The 13,649-nt window shown below is 43.0% G+C and overlaps 1 protein-coding gene across 1 annotated transcript in view; it reads right to left on the bottom strand.

Moving 5' to 3' along the window:
* Nucleotides 1-1,278: 1,278 nt before the first annotated feature.
* Nucleotides 1,279-13,649, bottom strand: part of PPM1H (protein phosphatase, Mg2+/Mn2+ dependent 1H) — a 202,388-nt gene continuing 190,017 nt past the window's right edge. The window contains exons 9-10 of the mRNA XM_039503148.1: nt 12,749-12,900; nt 1,279-2,972 (exon numbers count right to left, since the gene is read on the bottom strand). Of these exons, the coding sequence (XP_039359082.1) occupies nt 2,825-2,972; nt 12,749-12,900 (300 nt within the window). The 3' untranslated portion in view covers nt 1,279-2,824. The remainder of the gene's footprint in view (nt 2,973-12,748; nt 12,901-13,649) is intronic.

The following is a 13,649-nucleotide window of genomic DNA, read 5'->3' as shown; positions in this document are numbered from 1 at the left end:
CCATTGCTCCCTCCTGTTAGTACCGCTCAAAAGGATTTGCCATTGTTTCCCTCCTGATTTAAGTGAACTGAATCACTGAGGACTATGCAAAACCCATGAAAAAGTACACGGATAAGTTTACTAGGCCAAACAAAGAAAAAATAAATAGGTGCATGAGGAAAAGCTCTTGCTTGAACTATAAAACATATGAGAGATTATGTGGAAAATGTTCTAGACTCAGTGAGATTTCAAATCTGCATCTCTCTTTCCATTTGCATAAAGAAAAAGGGCTAAGGGCAGAAAAGGTAAAGCACAGCAATACATAAGCAGATATGCTGCTGCTTTAGGCTCTGGATTGTGAAACAGCTGTGTTTTCTGCAGTGCTCTCACATGCAGGCACTGTGGAATCCATGGAACAGTTTGCAGGCTACAGTCATACACTTGGGGCATGTTTGAGCCAAATTATCCACTCAGCACTGCCTCATTTCAGCTTGGAACTCCTGCTTGCCAGTGACAGGGAGGGGCTTTTAAGTCTGGTGCACTGGGATTGTTGTACTTGCACATCAAGGTGGCATAGCAGCCCTTGTAGTGCCATGGAATGAACTAAACACCTGTTGAGCTTCACTGAAAACACATGGTACCTTGTTTATGTAGCACATAATAAATTACTCAGTTGGAAGGCTCCAGGCCTCTCCTATTCAGAAGAAAATGTGACCACCTCAAGGAATGCAGAGGACACGGCCTCCGCTTGTTAAAGCTGGCACTTTCTCCTTTCGGACAAACTTACCATTTGTGAGGTGTCTAGTTAGCGCTCCCATATTTCCATGATTATGTCAACTGCGTTTCTCCTAGCTAGGCAAATTTATTTACAAACCGGCATCAGCAGCTCAGCAGTACACGGTTAGGGGGCTCGCTAGACATGAAGACCCATCTATCTGTTAGCAGATTCTGCAAAAAGGACTGACATTGCTGGCAGTGAAGACCAGTAACTGCAGCTATGTCTGCATTGCAATCCCAGCTGTGCTTTGCAGTTTGTGGAGCCATAACCATCTAGCTAGCCCAGGTCCCAATAACAGTGAAGCTGCAGCAGTGTGGGTGTCAGCACAGGCTGTCCAAGCTCCCCGGGACCTCTGGGCACACCCTGGCATTGCTAGCCCACGCTGAAGCTCACTGCTGCTTTGAGCCAGATTAGTTAGATTAAGGCTAGTGCAGGTATGGCTACATGAGCTGCAAATCACACCTCCAGTTACTGCACTACACTGGCTATGTCTACACTGCATTTTGCCTGAGTGGTTTCCTGTTGCACTGTTGCTTCTACGCTGGTATCTTATTTAGAGAGATTTTTCTTAACATCAAAGTGAGTACAACTGGCAGAGGAGACCAGGCAAGCCAAGGACTTCCACTAACATGTTAATCCTCTACCCCTGGTATCAGAAGGTGCACAGTTATGAGTGAGTTGCCACCTTCTGATGATGGGGCAGGCAGAGGGCTTTTATGGTGAATAATAAGGGAGAGAGAAGTGAAAGGGTTTTCAATAAGGTTGCTATCTGTGTTTCTGGGTTAATAACGAGAACAATAACATTTACCATAGACACCCAAACTCAGAAGACAAAATACATTTACTGAACACTGATCGCTAAGCTGTATATCCAGTGATCTTTTCAACAGGATGCATGATAAAGTACACAGAACCAGCCAAAGAATGAAAATCCTAGGTTCCAAAAGGTACGTCTACCCTCCAGCTAGGAGCAAGCCTCCCAGCCTGGGCAGACGGACTCAAGCTAGAGGGCTAAAAATAGGAATGTGGACATTGTGGCTCAGGCTGGAGCTCAGCCGCTCAAGCCCACAGACCTCTTAGACTTGAGAGCCCAAGCTCCAGCCTGAGCTGAAATGTCTATGCTGCTAGTTTTAGCGCACTAGCTCGAGCCCCGCTAGCACGAGTCAGTCTACCTGAGCTGCAGGGTAGCCCTACCCAAAGGAACCTTGGCTTCCAGAGGAACTCTGCATCAAGTAAAGATCTGGTACGTCATGGTTACACATCAAAGGAAATCTTGACAAACAATTCCTGTTGCAAGATTTATTCTTGTACCAACACAATGTGCCCTACTCGCCAAGGCAATTTTTGCAGCTGGCTTGGCTGTGGTGGGTTAGACCAAGTCACAAGGACAGTCTTGGTTTTGCCACCAAAACATGTGAAATAAGGAGCTGTAAAGTCTCCAGAGTGTTCTGAAGGGGGTTTAAGTGGGAAAAATGAGAACTCAATCATATATGTGCAATTTTTGGAAGTTCTTCATGGAAAAAGAATGACAATTACTCATAATGACCAATAACATCAAGTGTCAGCTCAAGTTTTAACTTTTTTTGTTTTTTGTTTTTTTGTTTTTTAAATGACCCATCCCAAGTCCATAACTTCAGTCATCTTGGGGCTGCTGAGAGCCTCACTGGCTTTCAATCCCTGTTTCTATTTTCAAAACTGAAAATAATCTTTTTCAGTTTACCATGTGGCTTGAAACAGCCAAGTCCTGTTTCAGGTCACAATGGGGTCCTCACATGGAGGGACAATACAGGGAACCATCAATCCATAATATATTAGCAGCATTTAAGTTCCATTCCTGTTAAGCACCAAAAACCATTAATATAGGGAAGCTGTAACCTTAAGAGATACCTTTAATCGTGTACAGTATATGTGCAGAGCCCTACCTTTTGGGCAGAAACCTCACCTTCCAGCATGAGTTTAGATTAAATTACATCAATCAGAACTGTCCTGGTCAGATCTGAACATCATGTCTTTTCAAAGGCTCTTCCTAAAAAGACCACCCTCCCATTATCATTGTCGGTGCTACTTTCATGACAAGTTGTTTCCATGTATTAAAGGAATGACATAGACAGAAATGTCATCTCCTGAGCCCAGTCTGTCATTGGATATTCTCCAGCCCCTGTCCTTCAGCACTCCCCTGGCTCGCATCACCAGGTCCTGAGCTGCTAACGTGTATCTGTGGAGGAGGAGGAACACAGTTACATTGCAGAAATAGAGCATGCAGAGATCACGGTTGCTAGTATTACAAAGAATTTGTTTTCACAGCTCATGAGATTTACATTTGTGAAATACAAAGACAAGCTGTCAGATCCGTTCATCAGCAATCAAAGAACAAGTGTTGACTACTAGTAAAAATTATTTAGCACCTGAGGATCTCTAAGCATTTTACAAATTTTAAAGCATTAGGCCAAGTTTTTCACAAGCGACTAGTGATTTTGGGTGCCCAACTTGAGACACCTTAAGGTCGCCCAATTTGCAGAAAGTGCTGAACATCCCTCAGAAAATTAGGCCTTTGTAAGGGGTCTTATATGGAGCACCTCAAAAAATCACTAAAGCCCTTTTGAAAACCTTGATTTTCAGTGTCAAACACCTCTTTAAAGAAGGTTAAATAGTAGTATTTTCACTTCACAGATTGATACACTATGGCAAAGAGGGTGAGCACGACGCATAGTGAGTTGGTTACAAAGCCAAAACTAAAATCCAGGAACTCCCTGATCTTTACTTCAATTTATACCTTACATCAAAAGGATGAATTGTCAGTTTCCACTGAAACAGTATCCTATTTTGAAACCATTAATTATTTTAAAACTGACAAAATACATAGAGGTTATATAGTCAGTTTAATGAAATCAGCAATCTCTTCAGATTCACAAATTCAGTGAAGACCGTTCCAAAGTGAGCTGTTAGGTGCTTACTGTATTGGAAATATTTGCTAGCCATTTCATTAAGTTACAAAACTGTGAAACAGAGCAGCACTCCATTGAGCTGAGCTGCATTGTATTTATTGCAGATATTTGTCGTCCCCCAGCTTCATGAAACAGCTGAGAAACAATGGACCCCGCTCTGGGGCCCAGAAGCACGAAGGTGGCACATAGCCACCCTTGCACCCGGCAGCTCTTGTTCTGCATGATTCTCTAGCAGAACTCAGGCAGGAGCAATATGTATAACTGAAATGTTAGTAAGACACAGTGGGGGAGGTAATATCTTTTATTGGCCCAACTTTGTTGGAGAGAGAGACAAGCTTTCGAGCCACACAGAGCTCTTCTTCAGATCCGAAAGCAGGAAGAGCTCTGTGTAGCTTGTCTCTCTGTCCAACAGAAGTTGGGCCAATAAAATATATTACCCCACCTACCTTGCCTCTGTAATATCCTGGGACCGACATGGCTACAACAACACTGCACATAACTGAAATGTTGTCAGTTCAATGATCATATGCTCAGCTACGGAGGCCTGCAGTTTTGCACTGAACTAAAAAGGAATTTGCAAGACACTTAGAGGAATGATCACAATAACAAATCCCTAAATGGCTAACTTGAGATTCTGACAGGACTGATTCTACCTTCCAGAGGATTAAGACATAACTGATCACAATGGCACTGGAGCATCAGTGCAGGACACTTCCGTTTCCAAGAGAAAGCAGCTCATTTACAATTTCTCAGATACTTAGCCCTCAGTCTGAAAGATCAGCTCCTTAGTAGTGTTATTTTTACAGCACAAGTTCTTGCTCAACTCTACCTCTGGTGCCAGTGCAATATTTACCATGAAGAATATCCCACATAATCCTAGTTGCATTAGCTGGATCCACACTTCCATGACAATGTACATTTTCACCCATCACAAGGCTATCTCAAAGCTGATAATATTTGTCATCCCTGTTTCCCCAACGCCTGTCTGCTTCTGCCTGGAAAGGGGCAGCAGGATGGGTGTGTGTGTTTTGGGGGTGGGAAGGTATCCAGGGGTTATATAATAAAATCAGCACCAAACACTGACCCAAATATACAGGGAATAGGAACCAAGGACTCCGGCATCACGGCAAACCCCACAGACGTCAGGTACGTCGCCGCACCAACTGTGAGGGATCACTTCCTAGAAACAACACAAAGTACAAGGGACAAGGCCCCAAACCAGTTCTAAGGGCAGCACTCCAGGGAAACCTTTTGGGGAAGTGACCTGCACCAGAACTCATCTAAGGACAAAGAGCAGACACTTCAAATGATCATAAATGGCAGGGTGCTCATTACGCAAGAGATGGTTGCTACAGGGTTGGAGGTTAGAATAAGCTGAGAATCATTATTTAATGGCACAAAGCTTGAATCAGAAAAGATTGTATGCAACTGGCGAAGATGAATACTCAAGAAACAGCATGACAGTGGTCATTATTACTGTTTTTCATTTTAACACGTGTTGGTATCTCAGCCCTCCAGGAAATATTATGACACACTACACAACGAATCAGCAGTTGGAAGGGATTTTTAAAATACAATGTAAACTTCACTGCATGGTAAACGGAGATTGAAAATTGGAATGTAAAGGAAGGATCAATGTCAAATGCAAATAACGGATTAAAAGCAGAGTACGGTGTGTTTTGGCGATGCAGTGAGAAACTGGTAAGATTTTCTAGGCCTCACTAGTTTTAACAAGAGATTTCCTCTCTGTGATAAGAAAGGGGCCTAAGGGTCACTTTACACAAGTGAAGAGGCAATGAAATAGGCACAAACTCTCTCTTAGACACACATACACACACGCTGCAGTTGCCAAGCTCTGTTCTATAGTAAAGACCCTGAAGAACAGGGAGAGGAGATAACAAGAAGCACTGACCCTATTGCCCTAATACAAAGAAATACACATTCATATGCCTCAGCTTCTATATACCAATGTGCAATGCGAGGCTAAAGGACAAATAAATTCCACACGGCACACCCAGAGTTTGTATCAGACACGCGGTGAATAAAAACAATCAACGAGAGCTGCAGCTAAGAGCATATTTTCAAGGATTTCTCAATTTCTGTCAGAATTTAGGAGAAGAAAATGCCAGCAAGCCAGTGAAAGGGAAAGTTTGTCTTTCACCTGTTCCTAATTTACAAGGGCTTCCCATAATTCAACACCACAAAGGAGTCACTATTGCTTTTAAGCTGCTGTATAAAAGCTGAAGGGCTTTCCTGTTCTGAAATGACAAGATTACAAAAGCCTTCAATAAGCCAGAGATTCTCACATAGACAGAATATGAAATACACAAGAAAACGAGGATGTTGAAGCTAAGAAAACAGAGTAGGTAAAGACAGTAAAGAGGGAACATATTCCTCCTCCAATGCAGAGTTGAATTAGAGCACTGCTGTTCAGCTGGGCATCAGAGGAAACGGGGTGAATTTCTGGCACTTGGAGATGAATAGCAGCAGCAGTCCATTATTGAATGCTTTATCCACTAATGCTGTGAACTTGGGATTGAACTGTCAAGACAGCATTAGAGAACTGCTGAAGTAGTCTTACAGTATGTCTTCCCAATGACGAGCCGCACCGGATTGCAACTTTTGTGATTTGAGAGTATTTTTTTCCCTCCCGCTGAAGCTTTCAGTATTGATCAGCAGAGTACTGCAAAGAGAAATGGCTGCAGTGGGGGAAATACACTCTTGGCAGACTGTATGGCCTGTTTGGGCTGCTTCCTAGCCTCCCAAGCACAAAGGAGGTAGAGTGACTCCCCAGAACCTCCTACCTATCCCCACAGCCTGAGAGCAGGGACAGGACATGGGGAAAGGTGAGGAGGAAAGATTTTTGAAGTAGCAATCAGGGAGCACAGCTGCAATGCCTGAGCTGTATCGGCCTCATACGAGGAAACAGCATGATACTGATGCTCCTTCATTGTCTTCTTCATTTACGCTTTTCACCACTCCCTATGTATGGACCGCACTTCCTGAGTTGATCTGCAAGGCCTCCTTCCACTCATCATTCATGTTCCCCTTTAAGGCCCATTCCTACCACAAGACCTACAAGAAATTAGCCAGCTAGGATGTACATTTTGTGTAAATATTAAACCCCCACCTTTCTTACTCCATCATGCCACTGGTTAGCTTGCACTGGGAAACCACAAAGTGATCAACCCTCCCTACTGTCTTGTTACTTCATGTCTCATTGTGTAAGCTCCTTGGGGCAGGGATCATGTCATCTGTTTTGGGGAGATGCAGAGCATCAGCTATAACACATAATAATCCTGAAGCGTAGTCTTATGTCTCATTCTGTCTTTTGTTGTTTCTCTTTTCCTTCCCTTTTGCCACATAAGGGCTTTCCCATCATCACTCCACTGTGTTTAAAATTAGGAACACTGTTGTGTAATTTCACTTGCACAGCAAGTTGGAGGACAGCAGAATATCAGCAGGTTTATATTTACATATAGGAGGTGACCTCTGTTAGAGCCCAGCGGCCTATATTACAGTGGGATCAGGATGAAGACACTGTGCTAATGCTCTAATGGACACTTGAAATAAAAAATGAAGCCTTCATATTCAGCCACACAGCTTGGAAGACATTCCAGATGATGACCACAATGACAGGTACCACATGACAATGCAAAACTTCTGCAGTTTATCTCATGAATCAACCGCACTTTCCATGTGATTGCACCGCCATAGTTTTTAAAAAGAGGAGATAGAACCAAAACCTCATATCAAACTATGCCTGAAACAGGAAAGCTTGGATTTGAAATTCACAGGAGGTTCCATTTTTGTAATGGGATGAACTAGAACCTGAATCTGAATACTGCTTCATTCTAGGAAGAGTACATATAGGTATTTTGCAGTTTGGGCCCATCTTTAGGATTCAACAAAGAATTATGCATTTATATAGATAACAGACATTCAGAGTTCCAATACTAAGAATTAACAAACTAACAAAAACCCCAAGAGTTTTGGAAGGGATGTAAACCGTCATGTGTCAGAGCATAAGCCAACCTCTAATTAACGTGTGTTAGTAAGAAACCATTCCTGCGGACAGATGATTCCATAACTGCTTACTCTAGTGTTTCTTGCATCTTCCTCTAAAGTTACTGTTGGAAACTGGGCTAGATGGACCACTAATCTGACCCAACATGGAGGTTCTTATTATGACCACAATGTGGAAGGTATTACAGGATCCATACAATTTCTCCCATGGGTCATTTCCACATTCCCAGTCATTTAAAAATTCAAGTTGATGAATTTACCGTAGGATGTGTTACTAAACTTATCAAATAACTTGGAGTTTTGCTGGACAACATTATTTTAAACATATTTGCAAAGTGATCAATACGTAAGATCTCTCCTTAACTGACTACTCTGAAGAATAGGACACCGTTTCATAGTCAGGACTGCTATACAATCATGAATCCATTAGCTATACTTCATTTGGACTACTGTGAGGTAATTAGGTAAAATCTTTCACACAGTATTTTAAACCCTTTAAATATTCTTTATAACCAAGCAACGAGCAATTCTGCAAGGTAATTTTCATAAATATCATTGTAAGCCATATGAAAGACTGTTTTAATTACTTCTTGCAAGCTGGCATGAAAAATGCCTTGCCACTATTATTTATAAGTCCCTAAATGATCTGGCACAAAATTACTTAAAAGAACAAATTAACATTCACTTCAGATGTCCATTCATAGAACACCAGGTCAAACACTAATAAATGTGTTTGTTCTGAGACTTAAGTAAAGAAGGGCCTGATTCTGGTGTGGCTTACACTGGAATAGATCAGGAATAGCCTCACTAAATTTAATGGCATTAAACCAATGTTAGATGGATCAGAATGAGACCCAGAAAATCTGCTTTTCCTCTTAGGATTCCTAATCTTTTGTATACTGTATAATAATCTCTACTAATTAGTTCAGCTAACTCATTGGTGACATTTAACATAGAATCTTCATTCTTAATGCAAGAAATGTGTGGCAAAGCTACCTCATTATCTGCCTTTATATCCCACTTCAAAACTCTCCTTTGTCATGATACCCAGAAAAAACGTTATTGTGATTAGGCTGCTGGCATGCACAGACCAATGCCTACCATGCAGACCAATTGTGTTTCATGGTTTCCTTGTACTCCCCCAACTGTCTAATCCATCATCTGGTGTATCTTGTCTTGTATTTAGAGCGTAAACCCCTTGATACAGGGACTGTCCCCGTTTTTGTTCTGATTTTGTACAGCACATATCACAATGGGGTGCAGAGCTATGAGTAGGGCCCCCAGGCACTGTGATAATAAAAATAAAGTTAACTTCTCAACGATTGAAAGATTAGACCTATTGTAAATGGCTAGCTGCTGAATAGGTAGGCACCATTATTTGTATTGTGGTAGCGGACCCCACAGAGATCAAGGCCCTGTTCGCCTGGCTGCTGTACACTAATGTAGCAGGAGATGGTCTCTGCCCAGAATCTAAATAGATAAGGCCGGCAGAGTGGGAGGAAGGGAGTATTATCACCCCTATTTCACACATAGGGGACAGAGGCACAGAGAGATGAAGTGATCTGCCCAAGTTCACACAGGAAGTCTGTGGCAGAGCCAGGAATTAAATAGGATCTCAGTGCAGTGACTACTCTCAGGACCATGCTTCCTCTCCACTGTTAATTTACAATAAGCTATTCATGATTCTGGGTATGTGTATGTCCTTGGATAGTGTTGCTGATCTCAACTCGGATAAACTGAGATTCTCTGGATAAAGTTTTAAATAATATATTGTTTGGTGACTCCCTCCCTCACATTAATCAGCCAGGTGAGGCACCTCAAAGTTCTGTTAGGTATTTTCTGACCATTCTTCCTCCACCATCGCCTAACACTCTAAGGATCCCTCTGTTCCTAACTGATTCCTGACTAGTTTCTCCTCCTCTTTCCACTACTTTCCTCACCGGAGCATAGAGAAGTTCTGGGTCTGCTACTAACTGATGACAGGATTTCATTAGTTTGTAACAAAAGTTTTGGGAAAGCTTGTTTAAATACAGATGGCAGCCATGCCAAAACCAGGAAAATCAACAATCAAGCAACTTGTTTCTAAGCTGAACTCCACACAAAACCCAGTTCTCCATCCTCCCCCGGGCATATTCCTGCACTGTTGCAAGTAGAATCATGTCCTGAAAAGAGGAGAAAAATTACAGGAAAATTCTCTAGGATGGGGGATGGTCAACATTGCTTTCTGTCTGTCCACCGTGGAGCACTACTACAGACTCAGATGAGCCGTACGTTCTCAACAGCAAGGGACTTTCCCTGGGGTTCTCTCTGCTTTTTGACTGGCTGAGTCACCCAGCTCACTTTAAGCTTTGCAGACAACTTCTTCTAACTGCTTGCTAAGGTAGTCCTTGCTACCCACCTGGAGACAACTGTGCCTCAGATTTTCCAAGAGAAAGTCATTGTGCCTAATAGGGAATGAATGGGGTGATTGTAGGCAGCTGCCCTGGGAGCTACAAGTGTTTGTCACAGAGTTTAAGGCCAGAAGAGACCACCAGATCATCTAGTCTGACCTCCTGCATATCACAGGCAACTAAATACCACTCAGCCACCTCCACACCAAGGCCAACACCCAGAATTAGACCAAAATATTATAGCCCTAGGAAGACTAAACTATGGTGTGCCACAGACAGAGAACAAGAGGGACTGAGGTGCACCAGTGGCCAAGGCCCCTGCAATGGCATGGAATTGATTAAGTGAGAAATATCCAGATGATCCTGGCAAGTGACCCAGGCCCCATGCTGCAGAAGAAGCCAACGCACATCCCCTCAAAGTCACTGCCAATCTGACACAGAGGGAAATTCCCTCTGTCACCCACCCAGCCTCTCTTCCTCCCAACCCAGGATGGTGGGTTGGATATCCACATGATCAGCTGTTGCCTCCATCATGGCTTTCAGATTCCTCCCATTGCAGTGGCAAGTTGGAGTCAGCACTCAGTAGTACTATGTGCACATACTAGCCATGAGCAAGAAGCAACCAAGATAAGAAGGGCAGTGCCAGGTTTTGTGGACAGTTCTTTTGAGACTCTCCCTTTTGGGGGGCAGGTGGGTGTGGCAGGTGTGCACCAGGGAGAGAGGAAGCAACAGCTGGGTCAATGAAGTCCCAGATTGGTGGGGAGGTTCAGAGATCCAGGAAGCAACCCCTCAAAAAACTTATTTATAGAAGAGACATACGGTCACTACAGTATTAGGGGAGCCTTTTAGCACTTGGTTTGGCTGGTATTTACCTCTTTGGGAACACAGCAGGAGAAAGGGGGATGGATTTTCCCAGTCCTGCTGGCACATCCCTAGACTTTGTTGTTGTTGTTTTATTTAAATGAAAGCACCATTTTGTGTTGGCTGTTCAGCATATACATATGCTGCTGCTGCTTCTCTTCTCTTGAGCAGGCTGTATGATGCCATAACCCTGGCCTCTCCTGCAAAACCTAGTATTTATTTATCTATCTATCTTAGCAGAGGGACTAATGAGCTGTAGGGAAGTCAAGCAGCCCAGGCTTTCTCATTTCTACCACATCTCTCTGAGAGAAGAGATTGTGAAGGTCAGAATGTCACAGCTACAGCTTCACGCTAATCATACATTCACCTGACAATCCAGCACTCACAGGGAAATGCTATTTTACATTCCATGTTTGTAAGTGTCAGTATAAGAAAATACTGTTTGCAATTTTCTCTAGAATGGCTGTCACTTAAAAACCCAAGCGGGTGTCAGAGTGCCTTTGCCCACGGTTATCTTCCCCGTTTTCCCTGTGTGGTAGTACAGGGCTAAGACTGAAAAGATGATGATTCAGAAACAAACACATGAAGGATTTTCAGACTTGCTATCCTCTTTCCCACACCAACTGCCATCGACAGACTAATGTAACTAGAGCTCTATGGATTTTTCCACACATTTTCATTTGGGTGCCGAAATATCCCAGATTTTGTGTCTGACACTGGGCTGCCCTCCCAGTTGACACAAGGGAAATGGGAACAAAATGTTTAAAAAGCTCTTTTCTTGGGTGTATTAGAGTGGGAGTTTTCATAAAAGGAAAAATGCAACCCAGGAGAGAGGACGGCTCGGGAGAGAGGGATGGCTGCGCACAGAAGCCACAGAACCTGATTTTGGGAAGCAACAATGAGGCCCCTTCACTCTGATATTTTAATTCACAATAAAACAGACTGACCCACTTGCTCAAGGGAGAACATGTGACATTTAGCTCGTTGGGAACGTTGCTAGATAATAGGATGCTTGGAAGAGCAATGTTGATCAGGAAGAGGAGATAAAGCCAGGAAAACAGCAAATATTATTGATGAAACAGGCTGCAATCAAACTTTTCATCTCTTGTTCTCACTCAGCTTATTCAGCCGTTGGCATTCTGAGCATGTGCTATTGAAGACTGGTTTTAAGAACATAACATGACCCGTAAAGTGAATGCACAATGAGCAATGGTACGGGAGCCCCACATTAAAAAACCACATGTAGCCTCAAGACTCCTGCACCACATGACTGCACTGAGGAAAAGATGCTCAGAACCTGTAGGGGCAAGGTGGGCAAACTACCTTTCCTTCCAGCACTCCCTAGCAACAAAGCCTACTGGGTTGGTGCTGTGGCACTGCGGCTGCTAAATTCCTCAGGGGAAAGAGAAAGTTATTCTTCAGTGGGAAATAGCTTCCCAGAAGGAAATGATCAGCCAGACAAACAAATAGGCCATGTCCTTCACTGGGAGAAGCTGAGGTCTCCACACAGCTTTAGTGTGGTGGGAAAAATAGAACCATGCCAAGATATTGTACTGCCCAGCTTATCCCAATGCAGTCAGCAGGTTTTTAAACACATATTTGATAATTCCCACTTTGAGAGCCTCCAAGCTGCAAACTATCCATAGAGATACAGAAGAACTTACAAGAGAAGGTTCATTCACTTCATATTACTCTCTCGAAACAAATGAGTTACAAAGCCCAGGCTTGCTGCAGCAGAGGAACTCTAACGGTCAGGTAAGAGCACAAACCTGTGGGGATCATCAGGGTCACAGTTTGGTAGGAAGTTTGTGACAGCTTCTGCCACTTCTTCATTTAATAATACATCCCAGAGTCCATCGGTAGCTAAGATCAGCACATCCTCTGGTCCGTGCTCATACTGCAGAAGATTGTAGACTCTCACCTACAACCACAAAACAAGAGATTCACTCACATGAAGGAGGAAATATTCCAATTCTTGTGAAAATCTGCTGATGCTGGTCTTGAGTTAGCAACTTAGACTTATGTAGTGCTGACAGCGGTGATCAAAGCAATCAAACCTATTCCTCTCCCTTCTCCTCTTGTGGCCATGCTCTGCATTTTGGCTATTCTCCATCATCAGGATAGCTGGTCAAATCAGAATTTAATAATTTATTTGATGAATTTTTAATAATGTTTTCACTATTTGCCCAGAACCCATTAACTATACCCAATAAATTGCACATGTTCTGAAGTGCTTAGTGCATTGTATAAGGATTTGCTACTTAAGTCTTTTCTATAGCCCTGATCCAGCAAAGAACTTAAGAATATGCTTAACTTTAAGCATGTGAGTGGCTCCATTGAAGTGAATGGATCATATTCTTAAGTGATTTGATGGACTGGGGCCAATTTAAGGAACCATATAAAATATCAGAGGAAAAGGTTCTGTCATACTAGGCTATTTCCCTAAAATGCCCATTGGTTTTGTTACTTAAGGCTGCAGTCATATAGCCAAGAACTGATCTGACTTCTCAATCTGGCCCCTGATGCTGAAGAATCTGACATCCTATGTTTAAAATGGCCTCCCGTAACCCCCTGCTTGACTGAGCTGTCTAAACCATGAAATCAGGGGGTTAACTGAGTCAGCACACGAACAAAGGTCAATGCAAGTTTTTCAAATGAGTCTTTTGTTGG

Source organism: Mauremys reevesii, linkage group 1 (genome assembly GCF_016161935.1).
Source record: "Mauremys reevesii isolate NIE-2019 linkage group 1, ASM1616193v1, whole genome shotgun sequence".
NCBI lineage: Eukaryota > Metazoa > Chordata > Testudines > Geoemydidae > Mauremys > Mauremys reevesii.
This window is presented reverse-complemented; position numbering and strand designations above follow the sequence as displayed.